This window comes from Brugia malayi, assembly GCF_000002995.4.
Source record: "Brugia malayi strain FR3 genome assembly, contig: Bm_v4_Chr3_scaffold_001, whole genome shotgun sequence".
Taxonomy (NCBI): Eukaryota; Metazoa; Nematoda; class Chromadorea; order Rhabditida; family Onchocercidae; genus Brugia; species Brugia malayi.
The window spans coordinates 11,056,587-11,069,206 of record NW_025062477.1 but is presented as its reverse complement, the minus strand read 5'-3'; the positions used below and the strand labels follow the sequence as shown (position 1 = coordinate 11,069,206).

Here is a 12,620-nt window from a genome sequence, read left to right as displayed (position 1 = left end):
AACTTAATTTTGATTTTGTACTTTTGATATCATACATTTAAGTTTCCGTTTCCTAATCTCTAAGGTAATAAATTTAAAATTGTAAAATTTTGAATTATTGCTAAAATTAACAGATGTGAAGAATATTGCGCTTATAAAAAAAATATTATTTGAATTCCTTTTTCCTAAATTTAAAAAAGCAATCTTTTCAGATTAATAATTAATGTTGGTAATTGTATTAGTAATTGAATTTAACTTATAAGTTTATCAATTACAAATAGAATTCATTTACAAACAAAGAAAATAAGTTATAAAAGCCATAAAGGAAACAAAAATTTCAATATTTGTATTTAGAATTTCAATATTTATATTTTTAATATGAACTGGAAATATTATAGCAAAATTAGATGATTCTTTTTTTTAAAAAAAAAAAAATTTTGCAAAAATTCGAAATATTTTAACAAATAAAAAAAAAATGAATTGAAAGCATTAAGAATTGTTTTTATTTACGATGATTCATCGTAAATTTTGACAAAATTTTCGATAATTTCATCAATCGAACCAATTGACTTTTTGATTTTTTTTTCCTTAATGAATTATATCTAAAAATTTTGCTAAATTTTAATGCTAAAAAATTGCTTATTTAAAATTCACAAACACATATTTACTGAAATATTTTCATTTTGGTTCATTCTAATATGCAAATTTTATTGTTGTATGTTTCATAATTACTTCAATTAAAATTAACAAATTAATGTCTTCTTTGTAATATTAATAAAAGGTTAAAGGTTAAGAGAGTAGCCAACGGATTGAATTCAAAAATTTTTTCTCACTTAAAACGAAAAGCTAAGGAATAGTCGATCGGTTGATTTATATCCAATCTAAAAATTTGATTTGAAATTTTTTAATTCTTTTCGTAAATCTAAATTTATCAAATCGTACAAAATAAGTTTGTAGTGATAAATTTTTTATTTCTATCATTTACTGATTAGAAATGATACGATAGCTTATTTGTTTGTTTTTTAAATATAATTTGTGCATATTATATAAAATTTGAAACTTTCAGTTTTTTTTTTCTTTACTAATCAAAAAAAGTGATATTTTAAAAATTTGCTGAATCATTCGAATATTATTAGATTTTTTTTTCTTCTAATTATTAAGATAAATATTTCAAATTAGTTGAGATATGATAAGGATGATAAATTGTTTAAAATCTTACATTTGTTTTAGGAGCTAAAAAATAATATTATTAAAGTTTTAATAATAAAATCAATGTTTCTTTTCAAAAATTTTTTAGATGACAAACAGAAAAGAGAATTTAGATTGTTAATAAATTAATTTTCTGCAAAAAAATAAAAAATAAAATTAAATGAAAAAAAAAAATGGTTGGAAGTGACAAAAAAAAAAAAAAAAGATGGCAAAATTTTTGTGTTCAAATCGTTATTAACTGAAACTGACAGTTCCGCCCCGCTCGCTACTTTTTACTGTTTAATTAACTTTATGCATTAGAAATGTTGGAACGAATTAAAACAAAATTTCATTTTTTCGTTCTTTCAAAAATTTAAAATTTACTTTTTTATTTTCTTTCTAACAGCTCAAATTTAAACAAATCTTTAAACCAACAAATCCTTTGCTTTATGTATTTCAATTTTATTCAATCATTATTTAATTGCTCAAAAATTTTTCAAAAAATCAACGGATAAATTCATCTAATTAATTAATAAGAAAACTAAATTGCTTTCTAAAATTTTCAATTCTTTATCAGTGTTTCTTCTATTTTTTTTTTTCGTGCTGTTGAAGCTATTTCTATTTTTATATATTTAAGTTAGTGTTTAAAATAGATTTGAATGAAATATTTATCGCAGTAAAATGATTTTTGCTATACTTACTCCAAAAATAAATAATATAAGTAGAGTAATAAGTAATGATTCTTAGAAGTTAAAGTTTGAATTATGTTCGAGTAAAATATTTATCGTAGCAGTGGGAGAATAAATATCTCTTATATTTACTTTAAAATAATAATTAAATTGCACTTTTTTTTTGCATTTCGAATGTAAGTAGTACCAAATATAATACTAAATAAGGAACAAATAACAAATAAATAAACAAACACACAAACAAATAAACAAGCAATGCCAAACAGCAAAAACAATAAGCAAGCAAGCAAACAAAAACAAATAATGAAAATAATAAGCAAATAAACAAACGAATTGATAGAACGGAAAAAATAGTAAAGTGTTTATCAAATTGCGCTTATTGTAACTGCAAATAATACTAACATTTCGAACATAAAGCAAACAATTTGCATAAAGAAAATTTCATTCAATTTGCTAAGATTATTTATCATCAAAAAATCTAACATTCAATTTTTCAATCAAATATATTTTATTTAGATAAACTTTTTTTTTATTAATACTAGTTCATCTTTTAGTCAAAATATTTTTTCACCGAATAATTCTCATTCATATAATATCAACTTTTTTTATTCTTTTTTTTCTCCCTCTCTCTCTCTCTCTCTCCCTCTTTCCCTCACCTCTTCTTTCTTAGATTTTTCTTTTAAAAAAAGGAATAAAAAAAGAAGGAATAGCTCAAAAATTATTGATTTAATTCCATTTTTTCTAAAATTTATGTCTTATTTCGGTCATTGCTTTTCAGTATTTCATTTAAAATATTTTATTTTTACTGTCAGTGAAAAAATGCTATTAAAAACTTTTCCAAAATAAGAAATAGAAGAAAAAAAAAAAAAGATTTATTCGAAAATTTTTGTATTTTTTTGCTTACTAAAAAAAAAAAAAACAATAATCAACATTTTTTAATACATTTAATTATAATATGATTTATTATTTATCTGAACATCAAAAACAGATAATTACATTTTGATCTTTGATCAATTTAAATTTGTTTTAAATTAGTTTTAATTTTCAATTTTTATTTTTGTTAAAATAATTCTACAAACTATGCAATCTTGTTATTATTACTTTCAATTTTTTTTTCTAATAAATCAATTTCAATAGATCATTTGCAAAAGTTACTATAAACTAATCGATAATACTTAGATACAAATTAATTTGAAATGATGATAAAATTAAAAAAAAAACTCATTTAGATTTTATCTGATCGATAAAACATTTCATTGCTTGCAAATATCACATAGCTTAATGGCGCTAGAAAGCAAAATAAGTTCGAAGTCGAGAATTACAAATCGGTAATTCTCGAATGATTAGCACTGCTAGTACTAATGGCCTCCCACTCTGTTTGTCTTTTAAAATTTCATCTGTCAAAGAAAAAAAAAAAGAAATTGAGAAATGAAAAAGCGATCTTACACCACCGACACATCTGTGTACCTCTCTCTCTCCCTTGTGTACATCCCTTTCTCTCTCCTTCCCTCTCTCTTTGTGTGTATCTGGGCGACAAACCCGCCCTTTCCCATCATCTGCAACAATTCGGCGGCTTCATCATCATCATCATTCATTATGTCCATTGCGCTATTTTAATCGATTTTCAGGAAGATTTAAATTGAAGGTTATCAGCTCAAGAAATGAAATTTTTTGTTCATTTGCGCACTACCACTACCACTACTACTACTATTATCACTACTACTATCACTATTATCATTTTTATCAGTTTAATATTTTTTTCCCCCGATAGATCAAAAATTAATGTGTTTATTTAGTTTCTCTTTTGCAAATAAAATAATTTCCAAACACCTTTCAAGAAACAAAATTTTTATTCATAAATAATGATGAATAATTATAAGGTATCAGAAATGATTGAGAATTATATTATAGTAATTTATTTGAAATAATAGGAATTAAAGATCGAATTGTAGTTGTAATTTGAAATGATAGGAATTAAGAATTGGACTGTAGTAATATTTGAAATAATAGAAATTAAGAATTGAAATAATAAGAATTAATCTATTGGCTATTTTAAAACATACCGTTGATGCTTTTAGCGCAGCGACATTTGATAAAAATTTGAAATAAAATAATAAAAATGCGCTAAAAGTACAAGAAGCTGTCTTACTAATTAGTAAAATTAAATTTTTTTTCTCTTTCATTTCTCACATTTGAAACTTTTACAAAAAAAAAAACGCAAAAAATGGAATAAAGAAATTGAATTTTTACTTATGATTTAATAATATTTTTGATTACTATCTTATCACAATATTATAGCTTATTATAATAAATTTCATATCCATAAAATAATATTTATTCATTAATTATTATCAAGATAACACTATTATTAAAATGTTTCACAGTTTTAGTCGAGTCGAAATTAGTTTACCAATTATGATATGCGAACTTAATTAATGAATTAACTAATTAAGTAATTAGTGGATAAACAATATATTATATTTTTGCTATAGTATAAGCATAAAGTAATATGATAAATTTGATACTTTTTAATTTATTATTTTAATAGGAGAATTGAAATGAATGAAAATATCGTTGAATGATAGTTGCAGTTGTGTAATAGTAGTACTAATAGGTAGTAGTAGTAATAGTAATAATAATGGCAGGTAAATAAGCGGGTAGGTAGGTAGACAGGTAGGTATCGAATGTTTATTGTAAATATTCCTGTTTGCATCAAAAAAAAATTTTTTTTTTTTTCATTTCTTTCACTTTTTATTTGTTTCTTATATTGCACACCTTTATTTCATTTTATTTCAAATTTTTTCCTTTTTTTTGACACATATTTTTTTCAAAATTTTATTTGATTATTTCGTTTTCTTTTTTTTTTTTTTTTTTTTTGCAACTTAATTTATTAAAAAGATACAAAATAAAAATAAAAAAAATAACAAATGAAAATTTTCAATTCGTATAAAATATATTTGTTGTAATTTAAAATTAATTTAATTAAAAAAACTATATATTTCAAAAATTTTTTAAGACAAAGAGAGAGGGAGAAAGATAGATCAGAAAAGAAAATATTTTCTATGCTATATGATTAGTATCTGTGTTTCTTTTTTTTTTTTGCTTTTAATTTTTTGTTACATAAAAATTTTTCATTGCTGAAAATCAGTTTCATAAATTAAAACAAAGGAAAAAAAAAAATAAAACAAAGAAAACAAAAGAAAAACAAAAGCCATTTAGTGTTATATAGCAAAACATCCACAGTAAATTACAACAATGACAATAATAACAACAATAATAGCAAGAACAATAACAATAACAACAACAACATCAATAACAAACAATAACAACGATATCCTTAAGCAAAACCACAAAGGCAACAACAATGATGACAGATTATCGGAGAAGCCCTGACACTTTTCTCATTTCGGGTAAGTTACCCAGTTGACCATCGCAAGGCATATTTGAAAAACAAAGAGAAGAAGGGAAATAATTTTGGTTGTCATTGGGATGTTTGCTTCTCGTATTGATATATAGATTTTTCGTTAAAGCTTTTATAAGCTTAGTTCTCTTTGAAGGCTTCTTCTCTTCACATTTAGCTATATTAGCTGGCTCCATTTCAGGAATGGCCGTATAAGTAAGCCTTTTTTTTTCTTTTTTCTCCTAAATCTAAGCTTATTATTCCTCTATTAACTTCAAATTTGATAACTTTTGCACTATAATAAGCACAATTTACATATTTACATTTAGCAAAAAAAAAGAAAAATATTTTTAAAAATTTAAAAATGATTATTATTCATGTAAACAAGTATTTATCCTCAAAATATCTTATTTCTTTCGAATTATATATTATTTTAAATTCAAGAATCTGGGCGTGAAAGAAAAAAGAAATTTTTGTAGAACACATTTTGATAAAATTATAATTTGAAAGTTTGTAAATGTTAGTTTTGCTAAAAAGATTATTTAATCTAAATAAGTGATTAGGTCATCTTAGAAATTTACATTTAGGAAATAATCATATAATGTTAAAATTGTTAAAAGATAATTAATTAACAGATTCAATCTAGTATGTTAATTAGACTACATCGGTTTTAATTTTAAATTAACTCAATTCATTAACTTATTAAAATGACATAAATTTGAAATTTAGCAATTTTGAGGAAAAATATTCAAATCTATTTTCATTTTATACGTTTTTTTATTGCGTGTCATTAAAATTAATGCAATTTTTTCATAAATATTTTCATCGATGGTAAATATTGATTTTCCTTTTTCGCTTCCATTAAGTAAGCAAGCATTACTTGCATGCATTATGCAAACATTGCATAATCTTTTTTTTATCCTTTTTTTTGTACTAAGTAATATGTGAATTACTTGCATGCAAAATGCAGCACGCATTATGCACGCATTGTATAATTATTATAGTTTTGCTAATTCTTTTTTTTTTAATAAAATAATATATTTTCTCTTTTTCATATAAATATCTCTAATATATATTTGGGCTTAATTTAATGATATTGCTAAAGATAGTGATAATATGTATTGTCGTTATCATTAGTGTTATCATTAAAGATAGTGATAATATGTATTGTCGTTATCATCAGCGTTATCATTAAAGATAGTGATAATGAATATGATATTATTGCCAAGATTTTTTCTTTCATTTACTTTTGAATTTATCATTTAATTATCATCTTTCTGTCATTTAATTTTGTTTCATTTTCTCTTTCTCTCTTTTATTTTTGTAATTTATCCAATGAATAAAATGAAATTAAAATTCTGAAAAAATTTTTTAAATTATATAAAAAGTAAAGTGCAAAAAACTTTTGTTTGTTAGATATCACTGAAAATTTTAATTATTTCCAATTGTTATTTCATTTTAAACTTATTAAGCTATTACAGGATGAATGTGTATGTGTGTCATTAAAGATCATTAGGACTGATATGATAAAAAATTAGTAAAAAAAAACAATAAATTTATAATTAATTTATTCAAAATTAATATCGTATAAATTTATTGAGATTTTTCATTTTAGCATTTTAAAAAGAAAATTTTTTTTTTTGTAAAGATATTTTAATATTTCTTCTTTTTTCACAAATTAATTAAAAAGGAATAAAATGTAAATCAATTAGATAAAATGTGTAAATATGTTACATATATTTATAATTTAGCTAAAAATGCTTAAATGTTCGTAAGCATTTAGAAAAATTTTTGATTGATCAGTTAAATAATTGATTGATTATAAGATCAATCAATCAATCGATAACGTATGTTTTAAGGGTAAATGTACAAAAAAAAAAACAAAAAAACTGATAAGTAGTTCAAGAGACGATGCTGTTAAAGTTCATATTTTGCTTAGTAGTAATAATTTAAAAGTTTTTCGAGAAACTTTCTTTTTTTCTCTCACTCTCTCTCTGTCTATCTCTCTTTCTTTTTTCTACTTTTTCAGCTTATTTTTATTTATATTCGCAGTATTTTTGCAAAATTTTGAAAAGTAAAGAATAATACTGATCCAAAATTCATATCATATGAAATTTGTCTGAGATTAAATGGAATAAAAGAAATTAAAATTTCATCAAAGTTTTAATTTTTTTATAAATTTGTCCAAAAAAGAAAAAAAGAAAAGAAAGAAAGAAAGAAAACAGTCTTTCTTGTTTATTATTTTTTATTTTTTTTTTAATTCTTGAATAAATTGAATTTGAATTTAAAAGAAAATAAAAAAGCTTTCGTTTTTAGTTTCTTTTAGATATTATTACAATGCTAATTTCATTAATAACCATTTTTCCCTCTAATTAATCAAATATGTCAAATGAATGGAATTTATCGATCAAATAAATCGATGATCAATCATTGAATGATATTTATGAAAAGAGAAGAACGATTATCAAATCTAAGATAATATTATCAATCATTTAATGATTATAATTTTGCATTACTTTCCTCTAAATTATAATATTTTCATTTTTATACAATCATTTGCTAAATTTTATCTCAAACAAGAAAAAGCAAGATGAAGGGAAAGAGAGAGAGAGAGAGAGAGAATAAATAAGGGATATTCATTTTTCCTTTTTAATCATTTGTTGTTTTCATTTTTGTTAAAATAAAAATAAAAAAAAAAAAACGAATTAGAAAAAAAGAAGGAATAAATTGATAATTTTTTTTTTTTTAAATTTTCCTAAAATTCACTTTTCAGCAATGCAAATTTATAGTAAATCATTAAACTATAATATACTTAAAAAATTGTTAAAATCAAAAAGAAAATTAAAATAAAACAATCATGTATAGTAGTAATAAATTCATTACTTGAAAAAAAAAATTTTTAATTTATTGAAAAAAAAAAATTATGATAATATTGATTTTAATTTAATTCATTTAGCTAAATACAATTTGTTTATTTTGTTACATTTAGCTATCAGTAATTAATCTTATTTATTTCATTTTCAATATGAGAGTACTTAAGAGAGATAACAAAGAAATATGTTTAAAAAAAAAAAAAAATTTAGAAAAGATGGATGAATGTGAATGAATACAGTTAGTTAGCTATTTGATATCATCTATTAGCTATTAGCTATCCACCAGCTGTCTTAGTGATAAGATCATCGGAAAAGAATGATAAGAAGGAATGTTTCGAAGTTTAGTGTAAAGTTATAATCATTATTGATTGGTACTTTTTAATATTTCTTTCTTTCTCTCTTTCTTTGTTTCTTTCTTTCATTGTTTTCTTTTTGCTTAATTTATTGTAAGTTTATTGAATTTAGAAAATTATTTCTTTTTTCTTTTAATAACATTTGATAGAATTTTTTATTATGAGATTAAAGATGAAAAATTTTGATTTCCTTTTAAAATATGTAATAATTGAATAATAAATGGTAGTAAATCATTTATAGCATTTGTTATTTTATTTCATAGAACAAATTTTATGATAAATTATTAAATTATTGTAATTTTTTTTTCTTTTTTTGATCAGAAAAAAGAAGAAATATTAATTATGAAAATTTTGCATTTATGAAAAATGCAAAAGAAATTGAAATAAAACAATAATATTTTAATAATTTTTATTGCAAATAACAAATTAATTGAATGATATTTTTACCATTTTTTGAGTGATTAATGGAAATTATAAATTTCTTACTTCAAACTATTTCCGATTCACAACTCACGGCAGTTACGTGAAATAAGTGGGATAATTGCATACTTCATGTAATGCGATATTTTTTTTTACAACAATTACGTGAAGTTATGGCTTGTGTTACGTATAGTTTACGTAAGTTATATACTGAAAGTTACTTGTCTCGTATGTAATTTTTATCATTATTATAATCAAACATGTTTCACTAATTTTCACTCCATTTTTTTTTTTCGATTAATTAATTATTATTCAAATTTATTGGTTTCTTCAAATTTTCAAAAAATTTCTCAAATTATTTCAAATTTAAAAATTAAAAAGGACAAACAGTCAAGTAGAACGAGGGAGCATCATTAAATAAATCAATAAATGGCAATTAGATATTAATTAGTAAAGTAACAAAGTAAAACTTTATAATAGATTACATTTCATTTTCCGGTTTTCTTTCCAGTGTTGCATTAAAATGATGTCATATGTTCCAGTTCGGAAATCAGGAATCCTAATATTTATACATACTATAATGATTACATCAGCATATCTTTTCAATAATAATTTATTATTGCTTTTCATTCTTTAGAAAAAATTTGCTAACAAAAGAAAACAATTTTACAATTGATACAAACGTCTAAAAAAAAAAAATTATTCATTTTTATAAATTTAATTTTAATTTTTAAAATACCTTAAATTCGTGCACTTCTTTGCGTGAAATCTAAGTAACATTTTTTACTTCAATTTTCTTCATCCATTCATCTAATTCTATTTTACCTAGAAATTAAATTAATTTTTTTTCCCCATTAAAGATTTCTTTTTTAATGATTTTTTTTTTCTATTTCTTATAAAAAAAATAAAAAAATAAAAATTTCGATTAAAAAAAAAAAAAAAAAAATGAATATAATATTATCAAAAGTTCATAATTCATTTAACTAATGCATGCAATTTATCTGTAAATTTCGCTTATTGCATATTTTTCAATTCATTTAATTATTTTATACTTTAGTAATACTTTCTATAATAATTTTTTTTTTCTCAAAATAAAATTCCATTTGATTATTATGCGTAAAATTAACTCGAACTATTTGTTTTAAGTAATTTAATCACATCTGTTAAACTTTACTTTCTTCTAATAATTTTTATTATAAATTAAAAACAGAAAAAAAAAACTTTGTAATTTTCACGTATAATTAAAAAAATAAACAAATATTTTTATATTAATCCATCTGAAATCATTTCATCAATTATATGTAATTGCTATGTACTTTTTAATAAAAATTTGAAAATTTAATTAGTTTTTTTTTTTTTTTTTTTAATGCACAACGAGAAATTTTGATAAATTTTTTAGCAAATGATAACAGAAATAATTCTGTTAAATCGATTTTGATGAGTTTATACAATTATTTTAGTTTGTTATTTTTTTTTTCCTTTTTTTTTCTCACTTTTATCATTAACATTATCATTTATCAGCTAACATTTCGATGCACTTTTAATATTTTTTCTTGCTTAAATTGCAACATTAATCAAGTTATTTTGAAGAAAAAAAAATCAAAATTTCAAACTTTTAGATTTTTATTTTTTTTTTAGAGATTTAAAAAAAATTTATTAATTAGGCATAATATTTACTGTTTTAGATTGTATATGATAGTATAAATGGTTAGTTAATTAATTAATTTACATTAATGTCAAAGAGTTTTTCTTTTCATTTCTAACTTATAATTTTCTTTTTTCTTTCCTTTTTAAACTAAATGAATAAATTGAATATAAACGGTTAAAGTATATATTAATAAATATTTGAATATTTCTGGAATTGATTTCCGGAACAGGATTTAGTTGTGTTAGCGAAGAAAATGAATGAAATTGCATTAAATTAATTGATTTCAAGCTTTTCAATTATATCTGTTTTCTTTTTTTTTTTTCAATTTTCAATCAAATTATCTTAGCAATAATTTTTTCTTTTTAGAATATTTAATCATATAATTATATTTCAGTAAAACATTTCCATTTCTTTTTTCTTTAACTGAATATTTAGCACTTTTTGTTTTTTATAAATCGAATTTTTCTTCATTTTACATCCGTTCTTTTCATTCTTTTTTTTTTTTCAATTTATGTTGTAATAATCATTTATTTTCATGTAAATAATTCCACCATTAAAAGATTAAAATTTTTAAAAAATTTTTCTTGAATTATTTATAAGAGTAAAATGTATAGCTTTTAGAATTTATTAGAATTTATATAAAAAAATTTTTAGAATTTATTAAATTAATTTATACAGTATGAATTTATTTAAAATAAGCTTATATTTCAATTCATATTATCAATTTCTTTTCGATATTAGGATTTAATATTCATGGAGCTTAATTATTTATACCTTTTAACTATTATTTATTAACTTAATCCTATAGGAATTTACTGCATTATTTATTTGTTCCATGAATAACATACGATTAATTAGTGTAATTAATTAATTTGCACAATCATAGCAATGTTATCCAATATTTTCGAGGAGTTTTTTTTTTTTTTTTTTTTTAAAAAGCTTTAAATATATTAAATTATAATCAAAATATTAAATTTAAGTTTTGATTATCGATTATTTCAGTAAATAAGTAAATGAGAAAGAAAATATTCTTAATAAGGAAATAGGCTAAAATGATTTTCTTTTTCTTTCGTATCCAAGCAACCGAAGTAGATATTTTAGATGTGTAAACTATTTCTGATTAGAAAAAAAAAAACGAAACTTTTATAATAAAATAAAAATTATTGGAATTATTTTTATAATGCACCAAAATTTAGGACAATTTATTTTGTTATTCAATGATAAAAATTTATTGTATAGTAAGGAATAAGTCAACTATTATTATTAATTTCTTGATTTAGGTTAACTGCAAAAGTTAGACTGATATGTTTACTTCAAGTATGTTCGATTGCTAACAAAGTAAAAGTGATAAAATCATTTCTTTTCTTTATTCCTTTAAATTTGAAATTTAATTATTACCTAAATTTGAAATTAATCATATTAAATTTGTACAATGAAAAATTTGAAATTCTATTATAAATTGTCTATCGCATATTAAAACTTTTCAATGTATTGATAAATGTTTTAATATTTAATCCGTTGCTTTTATTGTTGTCTAACAAATATTTTGTTTACATTAATCCGTTGACTCATATATGTTATTTGTTGACTGACCGGTTTGGTTCCTTTCTTATCATTCCGGAACACATTCTTTCTTTAACACCTGATCGCATACATTGTGATAATTTTATCTTTATAAATCTGGCTTAATTAGAACCTAATTAAATTGGTGAAAATTCAAATATTTAATACTTATATTAGAAAAAGAAATTATTATATAAAAAACCAAATGAAAATTCAAGTCTATTTAATCAGAGAAAAAAATATTTGTTTTTTAATTTCCTATTAATTAATATATAATTAATAGTTAAAGTATTAGTATATACTAAAATATTGCCATCAATTTATAATTTTTACAATAACAAAATAAATTTTAGAAATGTAAATTTTTCAATTTTCATATTTTTTTTTTTTTTAGCATACGTTGTGTGTTTGTCATTTTTAAGTTTGCATATAAAATGTGTTTATTTTTAAATTTCTAATTGTTTTTGATAGTTTTGCAGAAGTGCGCGCTTGTCGTGTGCGACATAG

The 12,620-nt window shown here is 21.1% G+C and overlaps 1 protein-coding gene across 1 annotated transcript; it reads left to right on the top strand.

The window, feature by feature from the left end:
- Positions 1–5,220: 5,220 nt before the first annotated feature.
- On the top strand, positions 5,221–5,472 carry Bm17664 (Uncharacterized protein; the record flags this gene model as incomplete). The annotated part of the gene is made up of 2 exons (XM_043080834.1): positions 5,221–5,266; positions 5,402–5,472. The coding sequence occupies 2 exons, from the start codon at positions 5,221–5,223 to the stop codon at positions 5,470–5,472; spliced, it is 117 nt and encodes a 38-aa protein (XP_042936768.1).
- Positions 5,473–12,620: the final 7,148 nt, after the last annotated feature.